General features: G+C 48.8%; 1 protein-coding gene across 9 annotated transcripts; it reads right to left on the bottom strand.

The window, feature by feature from the left end:
* Positions 1 to 5,348: 5,348 nt before the first annotated feature.
* LOC133346193 (plexin domain-containing protein 1-like) lies at positions 5,349 to 24,574 on the bottom strand. 9 transcript variants are annotated; one of them, XR_009755501.1, is made up of 12 exons: positions 23,493 to 24,572; positions 23,008 to 23,069; positions 21,468 to 21,608; positions 19,978 to 20,047; positions 19,145 to 19,271; positions 18,603 to 18,736; positions 18,155 to 18,254; positions 12,820 to 12,915; positions 12,125 to 12,206; positions 11,090 to 11,153; positions 10,457 to 10,559; positions 7,793 to 7,837 (listed from the first exon to the last, which is right to left on the bottom strand). XR_009755501.1 is itself a non-coding variant. In XM_061557686.1 (11 exons), the coding sequence occupies exons 1-11, from the start codon at positions 23,659 to 23,661 to the stop codon at positions 10,549 to 10,551; spliced, it is 1,056 nt and encodes a 351-aa protein (XP_061413670.1). In that variant the 5' UTR covers positions 23,662 to 24,572; the 3' UTR covers positions 10,419 to 10,548. The 9 variants fall into 9 exon arrangements, 4 of the variants coding, with proteins under 4 accessions (XP_061413674.1, XP_061413671.1, XP_061413672.1 ...); XR_009755502.1 differs by having other exon boundaries at positions 18,618 to 18,736; positions 23,493 to 24,565; XR_009755503.1 differs by lacking the exon at positions 12,820 to 12,915 and having other exon boundaries at positions 23,493 to 24,574.
* Between the last annotated feature and the right edge of the window lie 1,335 nt (positions 24,575 to 25,909).

The raw sequence follows: 25,909 nt of genomic DNA, 5'->3' as shown, positions 1-25,909 counted from the left end.
CACTAGAAATCGATTCCTACGTTAATCTCGCGCGTGATTTACATCTGCGCGCGCGAATGACGCCGATGTTCTTGCTGACGTTGAAGCGCGCAGGCCGTGGAGGTCTTGGCGGCAGAGTTTGGGCGATTCAAAATGTGACGGCAAAGTAGAATTTGTCTCGTGCGTCGGCTGATTCGTGTTTGCTCGCGACGATTCGACGATTCACGCAGTTGCGATTCTCGCACGTCGATTCCCGCCGTGAGACCAATCGACGGATCGCTTACCGGAGGAGGCTCACTGAGAAGAATCGATTCTATCGGTAGGTGACGATTTAGTTTGGTGAATCGATCGATTCGTTTGCCAAATTTCTAGAAGGTTCGATCCGGCAAATCGATTCGTCAAGCGGAATGGAAAATGGAGAAATAATTCTGATTCTTAAGAGTCGTGCATGTTGTATGTTGTATGTGCGTGTGTGTTGCATGTGCATGTATGTTGTATGGGGCCGTCCATAAATGACGTCACGCACCTGGTAGGGGGGTCAGACATTTGTGACGATGTGTGACGAGGGGGGGGGGGTGAGAATGTGACGTCACATAAAAATGCGCAACTTTAAATAAATATAGACAACACGTTCTACCTAATCTTAATTTTAGAACTTTCGTGACTGCAGTAAATGATTATTTGGTTCTTTCGGTTAAGTCACGTCTAAAGATAAAATAATAAATAAAATTAAATAATAGCATACGACGTTTCGATTGCAACACAAGCAATCATCAGGTATAATGAAATAGCGACATAAAATCTAACCAGAAAACTATAGACAGACATATTAGCAGACAGATATCACCAAGATACATAGAGGGAGCAACACAGGAACCAGAGAGGGGTGATCATCTCCCTCTGTCTATTTAAGGCCACCCCACAGAGATGATCACCCCTCTCTGGTTCCTGTGTTGCTCCCTCTATGTATCATGGTGATATCTGTCTGCTAATATGTCTGTCTATAGTTTTCTGGTTAGATTTTATGTCGCTATTTCATTATACCTGATGATGATTGCTTGTGTTGCAATCGAAACGTCGTATGCTATTATTTAATTTAATTTATTATTTTATCTTTAGACGTGACTTAACCGAAAGAACCAAATAAACGTTTAACTTAATTAAATATACTTTTTAATAAATGTTTTCTCCTACGACATCAGAGTGCAGCGGCACATTAAATACGCACTACAATGACAATAGTTTAAAGCGAGTTGAAGCATTTTTTTTGGGGGGGGGGGGCAGAGCTTTGTGACGTCATATTTGAGTGGGGGGGGGGGGGTCTGACTGATGGTTTACGATCCTCGTTCGAGACCAGCCAAGGGTCTGTGGTTCATTTCGTGGCAAGCGCTTTAAAGTGCGCAATGAGTTGCGACGTCATGTCTTCGTTTCAATTCAAGTCGATGAATCGAACCCTCCCCAATATGAAATCGATTTCTCGGCAGCCACAACGCGTTGACAACATGCAACGACGCATCACCAAGGTCATCACCAGGGTACCCCCCCCCCCCCCCCACCAAAACAAAACAAAGCAATCGATTATAATTGATAATTATCGAAGCCAATGAAGTCTTACCGACTGCACCATGCCGGGCACGCGCCGCGTGACGTCACGAGACGCGGGGTCGAAGGGAGGCATGACGTCACCCCCGTGTAAAGTGGCGTCACAATTGATAAAATGGACGTGCTATGAAGGAGGCCCATTGCCCAAAACGTCGCCTATTATATGTTTTATTTTAAGGCTGCAGCGTTATTGATATGTGAATGCTTAGTTTGGCTATTGATCAGTATTAAATACATACACTACCACCTCTCTACCCTCACACACGATTAACACGCTAATTATACGTAACTATACGTATAATTTATATTTAAAAAGTAATCGTACAAAGCGCCTCATCGAAATCTAAAAAAAAACCTACACCCACAAGTATCAATAAAGTCTAAAATAAATACAGTAAAAAAACGACTCTAACAATAACAACCAGAATGAGAATAATCTTCAATTCGACTGCAGGGGGAATCCGATGAGCTATGAAGCTCTGGGCGGGTCAGCGAGTTAACCGATAAAGTCATAAACTACGATCGCAATGAGCACAATCAACGGATCAATAATAAATCGGCGGTCCCGGTTCGCGAGTGCTGCGTGGCCTCGATGTGCCAGTTGCCCGAGAGCTGATTCCCAGCCACGTGATGCGGGCAGCAGAGGGCAGCACAGCAACATCTGGACTGCTGCACTGCTACGCTCCTGCTGCTGCCAGCCAGCCAGGCCGCAATGAACCGGCGTGGTGAAGTATGGCAGTGCTCTTCTTCGCAAACACCCCCCTCCCCCCATCATCATCATCATCGTTCTGCTGTCAAACCCCAATGGTTAATTTTGGAGCTTTCGTGACTGCAGGAATTATTCTTTGTTTTTTTCGGTAAAGTCACGTATAAAGATAAAATAATAAATTAAATAATAGCATACGACGTTTCGATTGCAACACAAGCAATCATCATCAGGTATAATGAAATAGCGACATAGAATCTGCTTATATGTATGTCTATAATAATTGGTTCTTTACCCTTCTATCTGGCAACAAAACTGACACCTTTTTGCAAGGAGTCATGTTTGCATAGACCGCAATACCTGCAGTCATAATACAAACAAAAGAACATAACTCTGATAATGTGCACTGTCCTTGAAGTTGATTGGTCCACACCCGAGACAGCTTTCCTTCGAGCCTAGTCTCATATGGGTTGGACCAGATGACGCCAAAAGGCGCACAACTCAAGGGCAATGCACCATCAGAGTATGAGAGCTCGGGGCAAGCATCTACACTATGGGGACCTCATTTGCCAGTAAAAATATGATAATTGGTTCTTTACCCTTCTATCTGGCAACAAAACTGACACCTTTTTGCAAGGAGTCATGTTTGCATAGACCGCAATACCTGCAGTCATAATACAAACAAAAGAACATAACTCTACATAACTCTTAGTGTAGATGCTTGCCCCGAGCTCTCATACTCTGATGGTGCATTGCCCTTGAGTTGTGCGCCTTTTGGCGTCATCTGGTCCAACCCATATGAGACTAGGCTCGAAGGAAAGCTGTCTCGGGTGTGGACCAATCAACTTCAAGGACAGTGCACATTATCAGAGTTATGTTCTTTTGTTTGTATTATGACTGCAGGTATTGCGGTCTATGCAAACATGACTCCTTGCAAAAAGGTGTCAGTTTTGTTGCCAGATAGAAGGGTAAAGAACCAATTATCATATTTTTACTGGCAAATGAGGTCCCCATAATGTATGTCTATAGTTTATATGTCTGTCTATAGTTTTCTGGTTAGATTCTATGTCGCTATTTCATTATACCTGATGATGATTGCTTGTGTTGCAATCGAAACGTCGTATGCTATTATTTAATTTATTATTTTATCTTTATACGTGACTTTACCGAAAAAACCAAAGAATAAACCCAATGGGTTCAAATGCCTGGCAGCCCTCACATTGCTGATGTCTTATTGGCGAAAGTGCCCCCCCCCCTGTAACTTAGTGAAGAACACTGAAGTATGGTGAACCCCCCCCCCACACACACATCGGACCCGCAGGCCTTAGGGAGGCCCTCATCCAGCAGTGGATTGACAGAAGGAATGAGCGGGAAATGAGTGAATGAACTGGACCCTGAAGCTCTGTAATCACAACTGCAGTCTGACTCTACACATTTCAACAAGTCCGTTATTTTAGTTCCATAAGCCTCTTCCAGAACAATATTATCCAGCGGCAGTTTGTTTTAGCAAGGAAACTCAACAGACCTGGTTTCGATTTTCTGGGTTCTCATCAGTGGAGGTCAGCTGGCTTGTAAAAATGCGAGCATTGTTGACAGACAATGCCAGCCTCCATCCAGCAGTTGAGAGACAAATAGCTGCTGTTGCTGATATTCACATTAATTATATGAATAAAATCAATGACTGTGCCCTCATCCCTCACCGATCTCACGCCACCACGAGTCAATCTCAAGAGGAACACAAAGCCACAGCTTGACAAGTCTGGGGCACCGGTGAAAGTGCCCCGAGGGGTGGTGGTGGCGGCTACGCTGCTGCACCGTGGCTGCCTGTAACCCAGCACTGTGGAGACGAGGGTTGGTGGATCACACACAGATGCTGTGGAACTCTCTTCCCGTGGGCCTCCAGGAGGGGCCTGGCTCGCCAGGCGAAGGCGATGCGGGGAATTGTAATTGCTAAAAATGTCGCTGATTAAAACCCCATTATCCGACTCTCCACGTGAACACGGTCATCCAATTATTTCAGACATGACTCATCGGTCCCAAGGCTCTTCTTACCGAGAATGCGTAATTTAAATAGCATTTCGACTTTCTCATCAGCGGAGTCAGTCTTGCTTGAACTATCCAGCCCACCCGCGACACAGTGCCGGATTAAGCCAGTGCGGGGCCTGTAGCATATGTTATAAAGGCGCCCTAAATAAAAAAGAAACTAATATTAAAACTTTTTTTTACTTGCAAAGTTAAGCAATTGCATTTTTCATTTGCTATACAGCCAGATAATACGACAAATCGCTAACATTAAACACCCAGTCGTTCATAAAAGTTGAAGACAGTATATTACTATAGTAATAGAGCAAGTGCAGAATCACTGAACCGGAATTGATAGCTTGAAAGTATTTAGCTCGGGACCCTTGAAAGTGCCGGGGCCCGTAGCATTTGTAGCTACTTTTGCTACGAGGATAATCCGGCACTGTCCCTACCCCTGGGTAAATAAAACTCAATCATGAATCTCTCAATTCCAGGAGTACAAAATGCTTAATATTATCAGAACATAAAAAAATGAACTTTATTTATATATATTTTTACTAAATATAAAAATGTCAAATGTATGTACATATGTTGAACTTCTGTCACACCGTACGTAGCCAAACGTGGTTATCCTCCGGTGCGGGGGAAGGACAACAAACTAAACACAAAAAGCACTTCGAAATACATGAATTTTCATTCCAGATGACGATGATTAAAAGTTGCATAGCCCCAGCGGCTTCCTAATATCGGAAGGGAAGAGCGCGTTCCAGACGGCCGCAGAAGCAGCGTCACCTGAAAGCGCCGCGCGACGATTCGGTGACCGCCGTCGTTTGTTCGGCGGCTGAGCCAGAAGCCGGATCACAGCCCCCCCTTCTCCCCGCAGGTCCCAACCAACCGGCGGTTCCCCACGGACCCCCGAAATTAGCCGGGGACCGCACTTTGAGAACCACTGCTGTTCACGATCTCTCATCATAATCCGCTCGCTTCATTTGTTTCGATTTAATACAACGGGGGTTTTTTAAAAATATTTTTTATTCGAGACACGACAAAATGATACAAAACGTGTATTTGTTATATAAGCGTATATTTGAAGCTTTCGTGACTGCAGGAATTACTTTTTGGTTCTTTCGGTAACCCACAGGCTTGTATAGGTCCATTTGCTCTTTCTCTCCCCCGGCCGCTACGGAGTGGATTTCCACACAACTGTCTGATTGACATGCTAATTTCTCTAGCCCCCCTCCCTCTCTCGATATTTAAGGCCTCGACACAGAGGCGTTGTTTTTCTGTGTCTGTGTGTGTCTCTCTCTGCTTGTGTGTCAGTCTCTGTGTCTCCGTGTCTGTGTTTTGTCTCTCTCTCAAATGTATCAATCTTTGAAGAACGTGGTCAACCAGGTAGGGTGTTGACTGTTGTGTTCGCCGACTCTCTGTGTTGTATTGCATTATATTGCTAAGTTTACTATGTTTGTTTTCTCATTCATTCTTACCTGATGACGATTGCTTGTGTTGCAATCGAAACGTCGTATTCTATTACCTAATTTATTTTCTTTCTACGTGATTTTACCGAAAGAACCATAGAGTAAGCGTATTAATATTTAGAATACATGTAGCGGCATATATATATAATGTATACGTGCGTTTTAGCCCACTCCTAAATGTTGAAGTTAATACATTAGTGGGATTAGTCATACACCCGTTACGTCTCGCAAGGGTTTATTATATTAAAGCAGTGTTTGTGTTTCACATAAACCTCTAAACACATTATCCACGTGCCCTCACGTTCAGTATCTATACAGACAAACATTCTGGATAGATCGATATTCTGGATAGATAGACATTCTGTAAACAGATCTTTTCAGTTCAATTTGATTTTTTTAAGGGGAAAACTCAAAGTGAGTTCTCCTACTGCTGCTCGAACGAGCTGCTCGTCTCCTGTTTACATTCCTGCAGTGCCAGCGGTGGTACTTCCACATTCCTATGGCGAGAGGCGAGTATCCATCAGACAATCATTCTTGACTTCCTAACAAAGTGGTGCACACTTTAACCACCCTGGAGGGTGGGGGGATGATGGGCTGAGTCAATCCCCGACCAAGAGTTGAACTCGCAGCATTCTGATTGTGAGCTGTGAGCTCCATTACTGATCCCCATTTTGTCGGCGTTTAGTGCTACAGACGATGAAGGGAGGGCATCTGAGGGACGGGAGATCGAAGGAGGAGATATGTGAGGGAATGGAGGGTGTGATGGCAGGGACTGTGAGAGACTGGGATTCTGTGCGGGACAGGAGGCGGTGATGGCAAGGCCTGTGAGAGACTGGGGCGTGGAGAGAGGAGAGGGCACGGTGGTTTCTCGCTTCCTCCTCCCTCGGGCTCCCCGCGTCGTGCTCACTGCATCTCGCACACCTCTTCGTATGGCGGCTGTCGTGGTGTAGGCCTCGGCATTCCCAAGCACTGTGGCACAGAGACACGGACAGTGGCAGAGCACGGTTGGCTACGTACGGTGCGAGAGAAGTTCAACATACATACAACACAAAAATAAGTTCCAGGCAGAAAACGATGGGTTTTCAAACACCACACAGAGCCGTGTACAACAAAGAACCCCCACTGCCCGTCCGTGTCGTCTTAACAGACTGTAGAGGCAAGTGCTGTTAGCGAGCACCTATGAAGGCCGGCACGGCACACGAGGGGGTGGGTGGCGGACAGACTTTGTCATCCACGCTGGGATGGTGGTGGTGATGATGGTGTATCGATTGAAAACTCATTACTTTAAAACTGCTTTTGTGTTTCAGTATGTTGGCCTTCCAACGCACCTCCGATTAGCACGGTTGTCTACGTACGGTGTGAAAGAAGTTCAAACTACATACATGCGTGCATTGGGTTTCGTGTCTCAGTTATCAACGTATTATACAAAAAAACCATATATTTAGTCAAATAAAATCGAATATCTGACTTTAAATTGACACCCAGTATGTATTTGATGATTTAACATTGTTTCTTTGGCCTAATGTGTGGAACTGCTCAGAGGGGGAACTTCCATCATCGCAGTCATTTGGAGAGCGGTTTCCGCCACGGTCAATCGCCTGAAAATTTCTTTGCCAGGCGGTGTTCGTGAGACGTTTCTCCGGGTGGAAAATGTTAATTCCACCTCTGCAAGCTGTCGAGTGGAGGTGGTGGCAGAGGTGCGCACACGCGCACGGTTATCATAGACGCGAACTTTCCGAGAACTCCCTCGTTGTCCTCTCAGCACATCACCGCGTGTTGAGGTTTACAACCACGAATCGATCCGGGCAGGCGGGCGGGCGGGCGGCCGAGTGCTCGAGCCCGGCCGTCCTCCCGGTCCCTTATCCCTCGCTCACCCCGGTGAGTCGCTCGTCCCCGCCAGGAGGCCGGCGGGCCCAGCGGGTGGCGGCCACCACAAGCAGCAGCAGCACCGCCAGGGTCCCCAGCACCGTGACCAGGCCGCCCGCTCTGGGCCCCCCCTGTGGGGGCCCCGCCGAGGGCGTCGCCTCCTCCAGTTCGCGCCGTCGCCCCTCACCTGCGTGGGTGGAGAAGCGGGAGTCGTGGCTGCGTGGTGGTGGCGGCGGTGGCAGTGGCGGTGTTGGCGGTGGTGGTGGCAATGGCGGCAGTGGCGGTGGTGGTGGCGGTGATAGCAGTGGCGGCGGTGGTGGTGGCGGTGGTGGTGGCGGTGGTGGTGGCAGTGTTGGCGGTGGTGGCAATGGCGGCAGTGGCGGTGGTGGTGGCGGTGATAGCAGTGGCGGTAGTGGTGGTGGTGGTGGCGGTGATAGCAGTGGCGGTAGTGGTGGTGGTGGTGGCGGTGATAGCAGTGGCGGTGGTGGCGGTGGTGGCGGTGGTGATAGCAGTGGCGGTGGTGGCTCCCTCGCTTGCGGGCCGCGGTCAGTAAAACTGACCTCTGAAGCTGAGGTCACACGGTGCAATTTCTTTTCATTGTATCGTAAATAAGACAAACACGATTTGGCGACTCTTTGGTGAACGTCACATTGTGTTGGTTACTTTTAGTGAAGTGTGGACTATCATCTCCATCTGAGTGTGGTCTCTCTGCCCCCTCCTCATGCGCGTGGGGTTTTCTCCGGGCGCTCCGCTTTCTTCCCACGTGTATAAACACAACTCGTACATCGGCCGAAAACATCTCAACATAAAAAAACACTAATGTAGCAGGACCCTCCTGTAACAAGAAAAAAGTAATTGGCCTCAGGTGTGGCTCTCCTTGATACATAAGAACTTACTATTTTCGTTTATTATAAATGCAGGCGAATTAAGCGTACAGCTGTTGGCCCACGTCGCGCAGCGCCTTTAAACTTGCCACTGGTCCTGGGGCCAGGGAATCGACGTTTCGCACTGTTCAGCCCCCCCCCCCCATCTCGCCAATTTGCCTCTGGGTTGCGCAGGTTCTGGCCGGGTCGCGTCGCGCCTCCGATTAAGCACCGTCAGCTACGTAGGTCAATGTCGCACCGTACACGCGTGCACGTACGTCTGCGACTCACAAACTCTGAGGCTGCCCACGCTGTGTCCGTGTCTCTGTTCGCGTCCCTCTTCGTCTTTCTCCATCATGCCCTCTTTACTGGATATCCACATCTATTCGATGAAAAACTGCTCGCAAAAACTGAGAGGGTGGATAGAAATGCATACGTCCCTGCCAAGAAAAAACAGGAGGGATATCGTCCTCGGAAAGAAGATAAACGGCGAGTTCGGTAACGTACGGGAATTAAGATTCAAATACGCCGGGTAAATTGTCTTCTTCCTAAATGGAGAGCGCCAGGAATTGTCTCACATTCTCCTGTCCTGTTGCGTCTATCTCTCCAATAGTCTGCCCCTCTCTTTCGTCGTCTCTAATCTCATGCTCTTGTGGAACTCAACGGCCCTGGCCAAGCGGAAGCTTCAGCTTGGCCAGGGCGGTGAGCGCCGCCTCGGGATCAACCGCCAAGCGTCTTCAGGCAACAACAACAATATCAACAACAACAACACGGAGACAGGCGGAGACGGACGCAGACGGACGCAGGATGATCCCACTCGAGCCCAATCCATCGTGACAGTGGCCCCGGGGCCATCCGCGTGAGCGCAGGGTGAGCGACAAGCACCAGAAGTGGTGCACAGCACCTGCTGCCCCAAACGAGGCACACGTGAACCCCCGGCTCAACTCTCATTGAGGAGTAATGCGGTTCTAGGAAGCCACCGTGATTGCTGCCCCCGGGAAACCACCAATCACCCAGCAGACGCCTGCTTCCGGCGCGGGGCGCAGGAGCGAGAAGGGATCGAGGTGGGGGCGTGCGCGACGTCCGTGTCACCGATTCAGAGAAGTCGGAGAAGCAGGTGGTGCCATGCCTCTCTAATCCGGTTCGAACACTTTGAAGAAAAAATATCAAGGAACGAATTGAGCCCGGGGGTCGGGGGGAGGGAGGGAGAGGTAGGGGAGGGGGCGACCACGAGTAGTAGGGCCGATATTCTGTTTGAGCAAAAATGTAAACATCGAAATTTGATGACGAGCAATCGAACGGCGAGGCAGGTGAAGGCTTGCTCTCGCCGGGCCGGGAGGAGCAGCGGAAGGGAGGCGGCGTCGCGGGCTCGCGCGGATCGAGGATGGTCTCCATGACCGTCGCGCGCCGCAGCTAAACCGGATCGGTGACAATCGCAGCGAGGACGCGCGCCAGCGCGGCTCCCAGTCACGTGGTTACCCAGCTCGACCGCGCGTGTTGGTGCGTGCAAGTGCCGGGTGTCGAGGGTGCTCGTGCGCGTGGGGGTTTTCTCTGGGGCCCTCTGGCTTGACTCGAATGAATGAACGGCCAGCACGCAGCGACGGTCGTGTGGTTTCGGGTTGTACTGTCATCAGAGAGCCGCAGAACGAGCACGGTGCAACGACGTGGTGCCAATAAAGACCCGCTCGTCCACCTTGCACGTTTTTGCCAAAAAAATTGCGCGAAAACTAGGAACGTTCGCTCAACGCCTCGCGAATCGAACGCCGAGGGGAACGATTGGCGGCACTGAACGCTGCCTCGTGGCTACGCCGCTGCACGTGGCCGGCAAATCCAGCAGCGTGGAGGCAGCGGCGGCGAGAGTTGGCGGATCGCGACGTGGACATCGAAGAGGAGCCACACCCTGGCATCGCCTGTTCCGTCTTTGCGGGATGAAGGGACCTCACCGAGCGAAACTCCGGACGGGGCAGTGGTCGCTCCTCCCCGGGTCCCCGGAGCTGTGGAGGTCAGGTTCCCCTCTGGGTCCTCGCCGCAGATGTCACCGTGTGTCTGGGTCGCGTCGCGTTGGACGAAGAGGTTAGGGGGCTAGGCGTGGAGGGCAGGCGGGGCAATGGGACACAGGGGCAGGACTGGTGTCCAGCATCTCGGTGGTGACGGCTGCGGCAGTCACGTGGCCGGGCGATTCAGAGGCTGGAAACGCAGCGCCGGCACCACGGAAGATCCTGGGTTCAAATCGAGGTTTCAGCTGCCCCAAATACAATGTACAGTGGCCTAGCTTTTAAGGCACCTTTATATATAGATATATATTTTAAAAAATAACAACAAAAAGTTGCCTTTAGAGAAATAAAGTTTGACTGAGTGAGTGAGCCCCGCAGTGGTTAATACGAAATCCGCCTCTCAGATGAACATGGTTGCCTACGTACGGCGCGAAAGAAGTTCAAGGTAAATACATCCGTACAAAACGCGTTCTCCCTGTCGCCAATACGGCGGCGGCGGCAAAAAGAACCCCGCAAGTGGATGTACAGCTGCACGGCTGCACGGAGGGGGGTCTTTGCAGCGTGGACTGCTGCCCTTCTCACCTTCTCTGGGCAACCAGCGTGCACCCACTCCTGACGGTAGCGATCCAGCAGCCCATGGGAGCATCTGTCAAGTCACGCGGGCACCGCCACAACAAAAAAAACCACAGAGCCACCTTTATTATTCTTATTATCACGAACCAAAACTATCAAAAAAATATTTTTTTTTTATTTGACCAGGTAAGGCTCACTGAGCTGGTGTGTCGCTCTTTTTGTTCACAAGCGACCAGCCTATCACAAATGACGGCTCGGCGAAGTCGGCTTATCGTCACGTGCACATTGATATCAGCCAAATACTCCAAAGGCACGTTTCTAAATATGCAGGGGAAAAACGGGACGTCTCGGAGACAGATCCACGCGACCACGGGGAGAACCCACAACCTCCTGCATACCAGGCGAGGTAGTTAACATCCCGCCGCCGCGGCGCCTTTACCAGGACCGCCGCTCAATTCGAACTATGAACGGCTGGGGATTGATTAAATTGTAATCGATCGCAGGTGAATGTACAGGTGAGTGTACAGGTGAGTGTACAGATGTTTGATAAATGAGTTTACAGGTCAGGTCGACTCAGCCTGCAATGAGTACCTGCTGCGGTGTGTAAACATCGCCACTCGGGAGGCAAAGGTGGCCGGGCGTGGTGTTGGCCACCCACCCCCTTGTCTGCCGTGCCGGCCTTTATAGGTGCTCGCTAACAACACTTGCCCCAACAGTCTGTTAAGGCTATACAGGGGATCTTTGTCTTTGTAGGCGAGTGTGCGGGTGAGTGCGTGGGTGAGTGTGTAGGTGAGTGTGTGGGTGAGTATGTAGGTGAGTGTATGGCTGAGTGTGCGGGTGAGTGTGTAGGTGAGTGTGCGGGCGAGGGTGAGCGTGAGTGTGTGGGCGAGTGTGCAGGTGTGTAGGTGTCTGTAGGTGAGTGTGTAGGTGAGTGTGTAGGTGAGTGTGTGGGTGAGTGTGTGGGTGAGTGTGCGGGTCGGTGTGCGGGCGAGTGTGCAGGTGAGTGTGCAGGTGAGTGTGCGGGTGAGTGGATCTGCGCCTCACCTGCCCACGCCATGGCACCAGAAGCAGTGGAAGCCGATGCGAGCGGAGACGCACTCCGCGCAGCTCCTCAGCTGCTGGCACACTGAGGAGGGGGGGGTGCGCAGGGCATTGGTGAAGAGAGGCTGAACGACGCGGCGTGCAATGTTTGAGCGAGAGCCGCAGTTCAAGTGCAATGGAGGTGGATGTGAGTCGCGCGCGTGCAGTGAGGCGCTGCACAGAAGCAGTGGGAATCTTTTTTTTTATTTCACACGGGGACCGGGAGTCGATGGCACGGGTGGCTGGGGGAAGGGCGCTCGGAACGCTGGAGGAGGAGGATCTACACCATTGTGTGGACACGAGGATGATGGCCCCTGGTCGAGACTAATCGCGGAGTGGCAGCCAAGGCAGGGGACGGGCCAGAGAGCGTGTCCACTGCGGAGACGGAGCGATGGAACGAGCGGTAACATCGCAGGAACGTGAGAGGCGGGGATGGCTTGGCGAAGCCTTCATCCAGCAGCGGATTGACCATGGCTGATGACGAGGTACATACGTATGTAGGCCGAACTTCTTTCGCACCGTATGTAGCCAACCGTGCTAATTGGAGGTGCGGGAACTAATCATTATCATGATTAGGCCGACGTTTATGGAGTGGGGGGAGGGGTGGGGGGGAGGTGCGGGGGGGGGGTGAGAGTGCACGTGACAGTGGGGGCAGTAACTGGGCAGAGGCAGAAACTGGATGGCAGCGCCGCTCCGCACGAGCGACACGTCCAGCATCACCCGCTCGTACTCGTAGAGCACGCGCCGCGACCAGCCTACACGGGGAGAGGGGCACGTGGGGTGGGAGAGAGAGGGCACGGGGGGGGGGGGGGGGAGAGGGCACGGGTGGGAGAGAGAGGGCACGGGTGGAAGAGAGAGGGCACGGGTGGGAGAGAGACAGTTTCTTCCCATCTGCTGCTGGTCTCTTCAACAAGGCCAGGGGCTCAAACTGACTTTAACACTCAAACTGACTTTAACACTCAAACTGACTTTAATGCTCAAACTGACTTTAACACTCAAACTGACTTTAACACTCAAACTGACTTTAACACTCAAACTGACTTTAACACTCAAACTGACTTTAACACTCAAACTGACTTTAACACTCAAACTGACTTTAACACTCAAACTGACTTTAACACTCAAACTGACTTTAACACTCAAACTGACTTTAACACTCAAACTGACTTTAACACTCAAACTGACTTTAACACTCAAACTGACTTTAACACTCAAACTGACTTTAACACTCAAACTGACTTTAACACTCAAACTGACTTTAACACTCAAACTGACTTTAACACTCAAACTGACTTTAACACTCAAACTGACTTTAACACTCAAACTGACTTTAACACTCAAACTGACTTTAACACTCAAACTGACTTTAACACTCAAACTGACTTTAACACTCAAACTGACTTTAACACTCAAATAGACTTTAACACTCAAACTGACTTTAACACTCAAACTGACTTTAACACTCAAACTGACTTTAACACTCAAACTGACTTTAACACTCAAACTGACTTTAACACTCAAACTGACTTTAACACTCAAACTGACTTTAACACTCAAACTGACTTTAACACTCAAACTGACTTTAACACTCAAACTGACTTTAACACTCAAACTGACTTTAACACTCAAACTGACTTTAACACTCAAACTGACTTTAACACTCAAACTGACTTTAACACTCAAACTGACTTTAACACTCAAACTGACTTTAACACTCAAACTGACTTTAACGCTCAAACTGAGTTTAACGCTCAAACTGAGTTTAATGCTCAAACTGACTTTAACGCTCACACTGACTTTAACGCTCAAACTGAGTTTAACGCTCAAACTGACTTTAACACTCAAACTGACTTTAACACTCAAACTGACTTTAACACTCAAACTGACTTTAACACTCAAACTAACTTTAACACTCAAACTGACTTTAACACTCAAATAGACTTTAACACTCAAACTGACTTTAACACTCAAACTGACTTTAACACTCAAACTGACTTTAAACACTCAACTGACTTTAACACTCAAACTGACTTTAAACACTCAAACTGACTTTAACACTCAAATAGACTTTAACACTTAACACTCAAACTGACTTTAACACTCAAACTGACTTTAACACTCAAACTGACTTTAACACTCAAACTGACTTTAACACTCAAACTGACTTTAACACTCAAACTGACTTTAACACTCAAACTGACTTTAACACTCAAACTGACTTTAACACTCAAACTGACTTTAACACTCAAACTGACTTTAACGCTCAAACTGAGTTTAACGCTCAAACTGAGTTTAACGCTCAAACTGACTTTAACGCTCACACTGACTTTAACGCTCAAACTGAGTTTAACGCTCAAACTGACTTTAACACTCAAACTGACTTTAACACTCAAACTGACTTTAACACTCAAACTGACTTTAACACTCACACTGACTTTAACACTCAAACTGACTTTAACACTCAAACTGACTTTAACGCTCAAACTGACTTTAACACTCAAACTGACTTTAACACTCAAACTGACTTTAACACTCAAACTGACTTTAACACTCAAACTGACTTTAACGCTCAAACTGACTTTAACGCTCAAACTGACTTTAACGCTCAAACTGACTTTAACGCTCAAACTGACTTTAACGCTCAAACTGACTTTAACGCTCAAACTGACTTTAACACTCAAACTGACTTTAACACTCAAACTGACTTTAACACTCAAACTGACTTTAACACTCAAACTGACTTTAACACTCAAACTGACTTTAACACTCAAACTGACTTTAACACTCAAACTGACTTTAACACTCAAACTGACTTTAACGCTCAAACTGACTTTAACGCTCAAACTGACTTTAACGCTCAAACTGACTTTAACGCTCAAACTGACTTTAACACTCAAACTGTCTTTAACACTCAAACTGACTTTAACACTCAAACTGACTTTAACACTCAAACTGACTTTAACGCTCAAACTGACTTTAACGCTCAAACTGACTTTAACGCTCAAACTGACTTTAACGCTCAAACTGACTTTAACACTCAAACTGACTTTAACACTCAAACTGAACTGACTTTAACACTCAAACTGACTTTAACACTCAAACTGACTTTAATGCTCAAACTGACTTTAACACTCAAACTGACTTTAACACTCAAACTGACTTTAACACTCAAACTGACTTAACACTCAAACTGACTTTAACACTCAAACTGACTTTAACACTCAAACTGACTTTAACTTACTCAAACTGACTTTAACACTCAAACTGACTTTAACACTCAAACTGACTTTAACACTCAAACTGACTTTAACACTCAAACTGACTTTAACACTCAAACTGACTTTAACACTCAAACTGACTTTAACACTCAAACTGACTTTAACACTCAAACTGACTTTAACGCTCAAACTGAGTTTAACGCTCAAACTGAGTTTAACGCTCAAACTGACTTTAACGCTCACACTGACTTTAACGCTCAAACTGAGTTTAACGCTCAAACTGACTTTAACACTCAAACTGACTTTAACACTCAAACTGACTTTAACACTCAAACTGACTTTAACACTCACACTGACTTTAACACTCAAACTGACTTTAACACTCAAACTGACTTTAACGCTCAAACTGACTTTAACACTCAAACTGACTTTAACACTCAAACTGACTTTAACACTCAAACTGACTTTAACACTCAAACTGACTTTAACGCTCAAACTGACTTTAACGCTCAAACTGACTTTAACGCTCAAACTGACTTTAACGCTCAAACTGACTTTAACGCTCAAACTGACTTTAACGCTCAAACTGACTTTAACACTCAAACTGACTTTACCACTCAAACTGACTTTAACACTCAAACTGACTTTAACACTCAAACTGACTTTAACACTCAAACTGACTTTAACACTCAAACTGACTTTAACACTCAAACTGACTTTAACACTCAAACTGACTTTAACGCTCAAACTGACTTTAACGCTCAAACTGACTTTAACGCTCAAACTGACTTTAACGCTCAAACTGACTTTAACACTCAAACTGTCTTTAACACTCAAACTGACTTTAACACTCAAACTGACTTTAACACTCAAACTGACTTTAACGCTCAAACTGACTTTAACGCTCAAACTGACTTTAACGCTCAAACTGACTTTAACGCTCAAACTGACTTTAACACTCAAACTGACTTTAACACTCAAACTGACTTTAACACTCAAACTGACTTTAACACTCAAACTGACTTTAACACTCAAACTGACTTTAATGCTCAAACTGACTTTAACACTCAAACTGACTTTAACACTCAAACTGACTTTAACACTCAAACTGACTTTAACACTCAAACTGACTTTAACACTCAAACTGACTTTAACACTCAAACTGACTTTAATGCTCAAACTGACTTTAACACTCAAACTGACTTTAACACTCAAACTGACTTTAACACTCAAACTGACTTTAACACTCAAACTGACTTTAACACAATATCTGCACAATGACACCCTGCCATATTTGCATTATGTGACCCTATTTGCATTTTTGTAATTTTATATTGTATATTATAGCTATTGTATATCTTAGATTTTATTTTATTCAATTATTACATACTTTAGCTCTTTAATATTAGTTAGACTTGTAAACCACTTATTTAAGATTTAAGATTCCTATATGTTGAATGTATGCACCTTCCAGCCAAAGTAAATTCCTTGTCTGTGCGAACTTTCATGGCGAATAAAACCCCTTTCTGATTCTGATTCCATAGAGGGAGAGAGGGCACGTGGGGAGAGAGGGCACGGGTGGGAGAGAGATAGTCCATAGAGGGAGAGAGGGCACGGGTTGGAGAGAAATAGTCCATTGAGGGAGAGACGGCACGGGGAGAAGGTACAGAGTGGAACGCTCTTCCTTCCGATTAGGAAGCCGCTGTAGCTATGTACTTTTAAATATAAATTGAAAACGAATTTCTTTAGAACCGATTTTTGTGTTTAGTGTGTTGTCCTTCCCCCATACCTCCGATTAGCAGCACAGTTGGCTATGTACGGTGCGAACAAAGTTCGACATACATACTGTACATACACATACAACATACATACAGGTTAGTGAACATTATAATTGTAAGAATACACGCTCAACAGCGATTTGATGAATTCTCACGATTGGGAGGTCGCCTCCAACCAAAAAAACTCACGCCATCTCCTTGTTTTACCGTTTCATGTTTTACCGTAAAATACAATAAATGTTATTTAGTTGTATTGGTCTTCCACAATACAGGTTTTTTGGGTTAGATCGCGTAAATATATAAAAGTGTCGTTAAACCCGCCACCATCCGACAGCCAATTAGCAAGGCTTGTCACGTAAACAGAAGGTGCCAATTCGTTACAAGCACAGCACACCTGTGTGTTATTGGTCTTATCGTTACGGTTTTGTTTACTCCCTTCGCGTACGCGACACAACGAGCGTGTCTGCGGACGGTCTGCTTACATCCGTGACCAATTCTCTCGCACACCTCCCGCCCCGCCCCGTGTCCCCGTGAGGTCGCGATCCGGGGCGAGTCGCGACAGAGCCCTTGCTGGAACAATTACAGCTCAGAGAGAGGGTGGGATGGGTGGTTGATGGGTGGGATGAATGGTTGATGGGTGGGATGGATGGTTGATGGGCCGGATGGACGGTTGACAGGTCGGTTGATCGTTGATGGGTGGTGGGATGGTTGTATGTATCTTGAACTTTTTTCGCAACGTACGTAGCTAACCTGAACACAACAAGCAATTCTAAAAAGCTAGTTTTCAATTTAGTGTAGTGGTGTAGCATATAGTAGTGTATAGTGTGTGGTGTATCGTAGTGTACTCTATAGCAGTGTAGTGTAGAGTATGTATGTTGCACTTCTTTCGTGCCGTACGTAGCCAACCGTGCTAATCAGAGGTGTGCGGGTAAGCACGAGAAGGTGAACACGTGGGGCGCGGGGAGTGAGTGGGGCGCGGGGAGTGAACCGCGGCCCACCTGGCCTGGCGGCGTCTGGTGGGGTCACGGTGAAGGCGTCCGAGAGGCCGACGCGCACGGGGTGACGAGCGGTGGCGAGCGACGCGATCGGCACGGGGACCTGGGAGCGACGTCGCCATCACCGACACCATCACCGACATCATCACCGAAACCATCACCGAAACAATCACCGACACCATCACCGAGACCATGACCATTACCGTCACCGACATCATCATCATCAACAGCACCAGTTGCAGCACCATCTTTATCATGATCAAAACCACGGCCAACACCCCCTTTGACATCATCATCTAAAGTACAACCAATAAAACCACCACTAATGTCATCATGGCTATGATCACCATCATCATCACTACCAAAACACACCGACACAACCATCGCTGTTATTGTTGCCACAACGAGCACTACCGACATCACCAGAATCGCCGCCACCAGCGGTGCTCACCGTGGCGGTGCTCACCTGGCGGTAGGCGAACACGATGGTGCCCGACCGATGCAGCGACACCTGGAAGGTGAAGGACGCTCCACGCGAGTCGTTCTGCAGCCGGACATTGCGCCACTCCACCACCATCACCGAGCCTGAACATCACCACCACCATCATCATCATCAGAGCTACTCCACCACCATCACCGAGCCTAAACATCACCACCATCATCATCATCACCACCATCATCGTCATCAGAGCCACTCCACCACCATCACCGAGCCTAAACATCACCGTCATCACCATCATCAGAGCCACTCCACCTTCATTACCGAGCCTGAACATCACCACCATCATCACCACCATCATCATCATCACCACCATCATCGTCATCAGAGCCACTCCACCACCATCACCGAGCCTAAACATCACCGTCATCACCATCATCAGAGCCACTTCACCACCATCACCGAGACTGAACATCACCACCATGATAATCAAAACCGCTCCACCACCACCACATCACCACCACCATCATCATCGCGGCCCCTGCCATCGTCACCGTTGTCGAAGTGGTTGATGGACGAGCGGGGGTCGAGTCCTGGAGCGAAGTCGGCCATGAGCGGCGCGATGAACTGGGCCGAGGTGAGGTCGACGTGGCCAGGGTCCCTCGATGGTCGACAGGAACCCTGCGGCGCCATGAGTTCAGAACAACATTCACTGGCACGCGTCGTGACGGGGCGCTGCGAGGTCCCACCGCGTGCGTGGTAAGATGTCTAAAACACCAGACAGAATCGCTTTGTCAAGAAATCGTGTCACTGCATTGACCACACACAGTACTTGTCCCATGATGTAGCTGCTCGCCCCGACCTATAAATGCCCTGATAGTGGCATCGCCCTTGTACTGTTCGCCTTTTGACGTTCTCTGGTCTCACACTTTGAGACTCGGCTCTAAAGAAAGCTGTCTCTTTTTAGTTTGCACGTTCACCACAGGTGTCGTGTGGTTAATGCAGACAGGATTCCTTGAAAAAGGATTAATTTGGAAGACGTCACCTCTTAATGAGTATTAATGAGGGGGGCTGTTCGATGTGGAGTGACGTCACCTGCTCATGATTATTAATGAGGGGGGCTGGTCCACGTGGAGTGACGTCACGCGCGGGACACACATACATTCTTGGCTCATTATAGTAGTAATTGAAGTGAGAATGTTCCGTCATCTGCTGTGTTTGTTTACAAGTCGCTCTGCGTGTGCAAAGCGGCTCTCGAACGATTTTGGTCAAAGACAAAAAACTAAACTGGCTCCTCCTCTTCTTCTTTAGAAGTTTGCTGACTCCTGTAGCAGACATACATGTACAGAGACGGGGGGGGGGGGTCGAGGGGGAGGTGATGTCGTACCTCCCGTGGCGATTCCAATGTCCGTCAAGTCGTGTCCAAAGTACGGGAACGGGAAGGACAGGCGAAACCTCTGCAGGGGCGAGAGATGGCAAATTGGCCGACTCGTGAGGCTTGGGTTGTTGTGACCGCGGGCGAAACATCGCACCGACATTGTAATTGTTGCGGCTTTTTTCTCGCCAACAAACCGGTTGTGCTGAAGTAGTCACCAATTGACACTTATGGGTGACAAACCTGACTAATTGGCTGTGTCGGGTTGGTGGCGAGGTTACCGAGGCATTTATATTTACACGATCTAACCCAAAATAAACCTGTATTATGGAAAACCAATAAACGTAATTATGAATAATATCGGTCGCGAAAGCCTACGACGTGTTAAACATATGGGAGAGACCTGGTGGGGGTGGGATTACTTTCGAATGAGCAGGGATTACGTTCCGATGAACAGGGAATTACTTTCAAAGTAGTGAAGATTACTTTCCAATGAGCAGGGATTACCTTCGGATGAGCGGAGATTACTTTCTGATTAGCGGTAATTAATTTACGATGAGCAGGGAATTACTTTTCAAGGAGTGGGTATTACTTCCCAATGATCATGGATTACTTTCCGATGATCAAAGATTACTTTCCGATTAGCGGTAATTAATTCCAGATGAGCGGAGATTACTTTCCGATTAGCGGTAATAAATTCTCGATGAGCAGGGAATTACTTAACAAAGAGTAGGGATTACTTTGCAATGATTATGGATTACTTTTCCATGAGCGGGGATTACTTTCCGATGAGCAGGGATTAGTCTCCCGCTGAATATTCTTCGGGTGAGCTGGTGGCACGTGACTCGCAGTAGCCACAGCCACAGCGAGAGAGAGGTCTCGTGGATGTGGTGGTCCGGGTGCGGGAATATTTCCCAGGTCGATGACCCAGAAGAGTGACATTTTAAACCCTGGCGATGAGAGAGGAGCGAGCGCTTGGAAGGGCGATCGAGTCTGACCTCGCCGGATGTTGAGAGCGAAGCAGATTCGAGCCTTGTTGGTACTTGTATTGGAGATTGCTAGCCACTTAATACTTGGGCTCTGGAGTGATCAGGAGATGACAGTAGAGAGCAATGGAACCTTGAATGTATCTATCTGTTAAACTAAAACTATGTTGATTTAACCAGCAAAGGTCCACTGAGCTATATCGCTCTTTGTCAGAAGTGACCTAGCCACAGACGATAGCTCAACAACAAGTGACTTATCACGTGGAACTTTACAGCGGCCAAAGACTCTAAACGCGTGATGTTGATTATAAATATGGAGAGAAAACCCAGAGGACCCGGATAAAAATCCACGCGACCACAAGGAAATCATGCAAACTCCAAATATACAGACTACCAGGGTCGGGATCGAACCCACGACCTCCTCCATACCAGGCCACCGCACGCATGCCCTTACATACGACGTGCGCTGCCCGTGGCGCGGTGCAGCGGTCGGCTCTGTGCCCGGGTCTCACTCACGTCGGCTCGCCGCGTCGCCTGCGACAGGAGGGGGTGGACGCGCACGCCGGGCCGATCCGCGGGGAGCTCCTCCCAGAGGGCACGCGCCTCGCCCCCGGAGAGCGCGCGCCACGAGTAGAAGCCGCTGCCGCCCTGCTCCTCCTGGTGGGGGTGGAGGTGGTGCCCGCGCACATGGCCCGGTTACAGAGACTCATCACGTGGGCACGCGGCCCGGTTACAGAGACTCATCACGTGGGCACGCGGCTCGGTTACAGAGACTCGTCACGTGGGCACGCGGCACGGTTACAGAGACTCATCCCGTGCGCACACGGCCCGGTTACAGAGACTCATCACGTGAGCACACAGCCCGGTTACAGAGACTCATCACGTGAGCACGCGGCCCGGTTACAGAGACTCATCCCGTGCCCACACGGCTCGGTTACAGAGACTCGTCACGTGGGCATACGGCCCGGTTACAGCGACTACTCAAGTGGGCACAATCCCCAGTCACAGTTTCTTATTTTTAAATGTTTATATATAATGGTTGCTGATAACAGGACTGAAACGTAAAAAAACACTAAGCGGACAGCAGCAAACAGCACCATTAAAGGTGTACGAAATAACAGCAAAGAGGATCATTTAACTGAACAAAGTTCTACCAACTTGGGGGGAGGGACCACGAGAAGTGATGCCACGTTGGAGCAGCAACGTATCGGTATAATTAGCAACATAGTGATTAAATAACACAATTATCCATTAAATCCGCGCTTTGCAATCGTTTTCCGATGTAACTGGCGGCGTTCCGACCCTATGAGACCACGATTTGCGACAGCACGTGCGGTAGAGGTTACCAGAGTAGCGAGGGCTAGAAGGCTCATCGAGTGTGAACTCGATTGTAGTTACATTACGCAACACAAACAAACCCAATACCGTCAAGATATAGGAAACACAATTACAGTACAAAGTTGCGCCAAACGGTTATCGCGATAATCGTCACTTGTTCGATTAATTGGGTTTAATTCTAATGGCCCCATGCCCAGAGATGCAGGGTCTCTGTAAACATGGAACGTTGGGTCAACGTTCAGCCAAAGCCGGACCAACAGTTCCAACCACGTGTCAGAGTTGGATCAAGGTTGGAAATTTTAATGGGACAATAGCACATGTCTGGTTCTGAGTGTCAGATGTCAGTGTCTGATTAAGCTGTGCGACTGGTAAAAACTAAAAAGGTAACTTTTTTTTACCAGGTAAGGCCCTACTGAGTTGCATAGCTTTTTTTTAGTAGCGACCTGGCGATCAAAATGATAGCTCAACACAGTGGCTTATCATCATCACGTGCAAATGCATAGCAGCCAAATACTCGAAACGCATGGTGAGAGTACGCAAACTCCAAATATACAGCAGGCGTCAGGGTCGGGATCGAACCTAAGACCTCCTGTATACCCGGCGAGGTAGCTAACATCTCGTATCCACCGTTGCGCGATTGTTTTGGTCGCCGCGGTGGTGTAGCAGCGGAGCACCACCCAGCAGCTGACGGGGATGATGGGTCCTCTGTGCACTATACCGGAGACTCGGCAATGGGGCGCCCTGCGTTTTGCTCTTGAGGTCCAAACGGAACAGATGGAGCTGTTGGGAAACAAGGGGGTGAGACGGTTGGTTAACACGGGGGGGGGGGGGGGGGTGAGACAGAGGGGGTGAGGAGGGTGGTTGAGAGGGGGGTGGGTGAGACAAAGGGGGTGAGACAGAGGGGTTGACGGGTGGGGGGCTGAAAGCGGCTTGCCCTCCCCCCTTCCCCGCACAATTACGTAACGGGCAGCCTTTCATCGTCGAGCGAGAGAGCGCAATGAACAACAGCCGCAAGAAGATCGCATCGCTTACTCATTCTGTTTAGCATTCAGCACCGATTTAAAGCGTGTTTAACATTGACTGTGTCGTGCCCCCGCTACCACCCGCCCCCCCCCCCCCCCTTTAAAGAAAGCTCACGCGATGGGGCTGACGTTGCAGGTTAGTGCACAACAGAGACTACCCCGGGTTCTATTCGGGACTCACGCGAGCTGCTGCTGCTGCTGCTGCTGCTGCGAGGCCAGAAGGTCGCGGGCCTCTTGGTGGGAGACGAGGCGACCGCGGTGGGGGTCCCGGTGGGGGACACCTGCAGGGACCCGGCGAGGCACAGAGCCAGACGCAGTGCGGGGGGCAGACTCCCTGCGCGGAGTCGCATGGTGCCCTGCCCGGCTTGGCTAAGCCTCAGCTACAGCTGAAGCTCCACGCATAAACGAGCTCAGCCCAGGTATTGCCTGGCTTAACGGAGATTTCTACCCCAGCGTGAGGTTAAATAAGCCTAGCTCAGCTCACCCCGGCTCTAGACAAGCTTGAAATAACTCAGGTCAGCCTCGCCCCCGACTCGAGCTTAGCTGAATAGGTCCTTGTAACCGCCGTTAAGCCCAGCTCGGACAAACCTGAGTTTATCCTGCAGTTTCTCAGCTCTTGATCGGTCCTAAACTCAAGTCTGTATCCCTGCTCAACTCTCCCTAGCTCAGCTTAACTCCGGTTTAACCGAATCCCGACCCCGGCTTAATCCGAGGCGACCTTATTTCGCCCGTATCCTAACCTTTGGCAAGCTCCGAATCAACGCGAGTTGGAGCTCTAGTTTGGCTGGCCCCACCACTGCGAACTTGAGTCTAGCTTATTCCAATCCTAAGCCTGGATCGTCCCCTGCTTATACCTCGAGTCTACGAACCAGTTCGGCACGGCTCGGCTCGGCTCTAGCCCCGTGTTTTTAGTTTCCCTTCTGAACGCCTGACCTGATTCTTACGTAAGCCATACAACCATGGCTTAGGTGAACCAAGGCTGACACGTTGCCAAGTCTCACGTGAGCACGTTAGCACGAGTGAGGCTCTCACTCAGAGTCAGCCTCTTGGTGAATTGAGCCTTTTCCTAGCGCGGCCCGACTCGCGTTGGGAGGTTCACGGCACCGGGTCGAGGCGTAAACTGTGCGAAAGTCAGGTCGTCGGCTCGAATGACAGTAAAAAGAAATAAAAATAATACAACACAATCTCTCGTCGTCACTTTCGCAACGTGGCCTAAGGCGTTTAACAATTTTAAAAAACATCACAGAAACTGTAAAAAAAAATGTTCCCACAAATTTTGCCTCTTTTAAAACTCCCATCAACCAGACATTCCATCCATCAACCAGACATCCCATCCATTAACCGACGATCCCGCATCGCTCGCAGTTAGTCCACTCATTAATCATCTCACCTATCAAACATACATCCCACACATAAAACATCCATGTCACACCTCCGATTAGTACGGTTAGCTACGTACTGTGCGAAAGAAGTTCACCATAAATACATACAATCAACCATGCCATCACTCTTCAACGATTCATCAAACCTACTAACCATCCATCCCACCCATCAACCATCCAACTTGACGCCCGTGGTCGCGTGGATTTTTCTCCGGATCCTCCGTTTTTCCCTCCTCCACATTTAGAAACACGCGTTTAGAGTATTTGCCTGCAATAATTGTCCACGTGCTAAGCCACTTCGTTGAGCTTTCATTCGTGGCCAGGTCTCTTCTGAAAAAGAGCTACATAACTCGGTGGGGCCTTGCCTGCTAAATTAAAAGTAGTTTCATCGTTTCATAGTTTTTTTTTTTTACATCCAACCCACCGATCAACCATCCATCCCATCCATCAACCATCCATCCCACCCATCAAACATCCATCCCACCCTTTCTCTGAGCTGTAATTGTTCCAGCGGAGGCTCTGCCCCGACTCGCCCCGGATCTCGACCTCATGGGGGACACAGGGCGGGGTGGGGTGGGCGACAGTGAAGTCCGAGAGAAAGACCCATCCATCCATCCATCATCCTTCTCCACCTGCCAAAGACGTCCATTCCATCCTGGGCTGGATCTCTCACTGAATCTTTTCTGCGCCGCTGTTCGATTGCACTGCTGTATAGTCGCCACAATCAGAGTATACTTGATGTGGTGGTGCGGGGATAATATTCCGGGTCGCCGACCCGGACCGACCCAGCTGATGACGCTCATGATGCTGCTGATGATGATGGTGGTGATGGTGGTGATGATGGTGGTGATACGGATGCTCCTGTTGTTGACGCTGGCTGGGGAAGCAGCCATAGTTTGATGTCGAGGTTAGCGATCCATTCAACGGCTTCGGGTGTGGCACAGTGAGTGGTTGTGACTCGGTGCGGTGTGTAAACATCGCCACTGGGGAGACAAAGGCGGTCGGGCGTGGTGCTGGCCACCCACCCCCTCGTGTACCGTTGCGGCCTTCATAGGTGCTCTCAAACAGCACTTGCCCCAACAGTCTGTTAAGGCTCATTCGGGGGATCTTTGTCTTTGTGATGCCACCGGGAATGGCTCTCTCATGAGGAAAGGGGTGCAGTATGTGACCGATTGTCCGGGGGGGGGGGGGGGGGGCTGCGAGATGCTATCTCCCT

The sequence above is a fragment of the Lethenteron reissneri genome, chromosome 23, assembly GCF_015708825.2.
Source record: "Lethenteron reissneri isolate LAM-NWPU_2019-01 chromosome 23, ASM1570882v1, whole genome shotgun sequence".
Classification (NCBI taxonomy): Eukaryota; Metazoa; Chordata; class Hyperoartia; order Petromyzontiformes; family Petromyzontidae; genus Lethenteron; species Lethenteron reissneri.
Note: the sequence above shows the minus strand (reverse complement) of the source record. Positions and strands in the feature narration are given on the sequence as shown.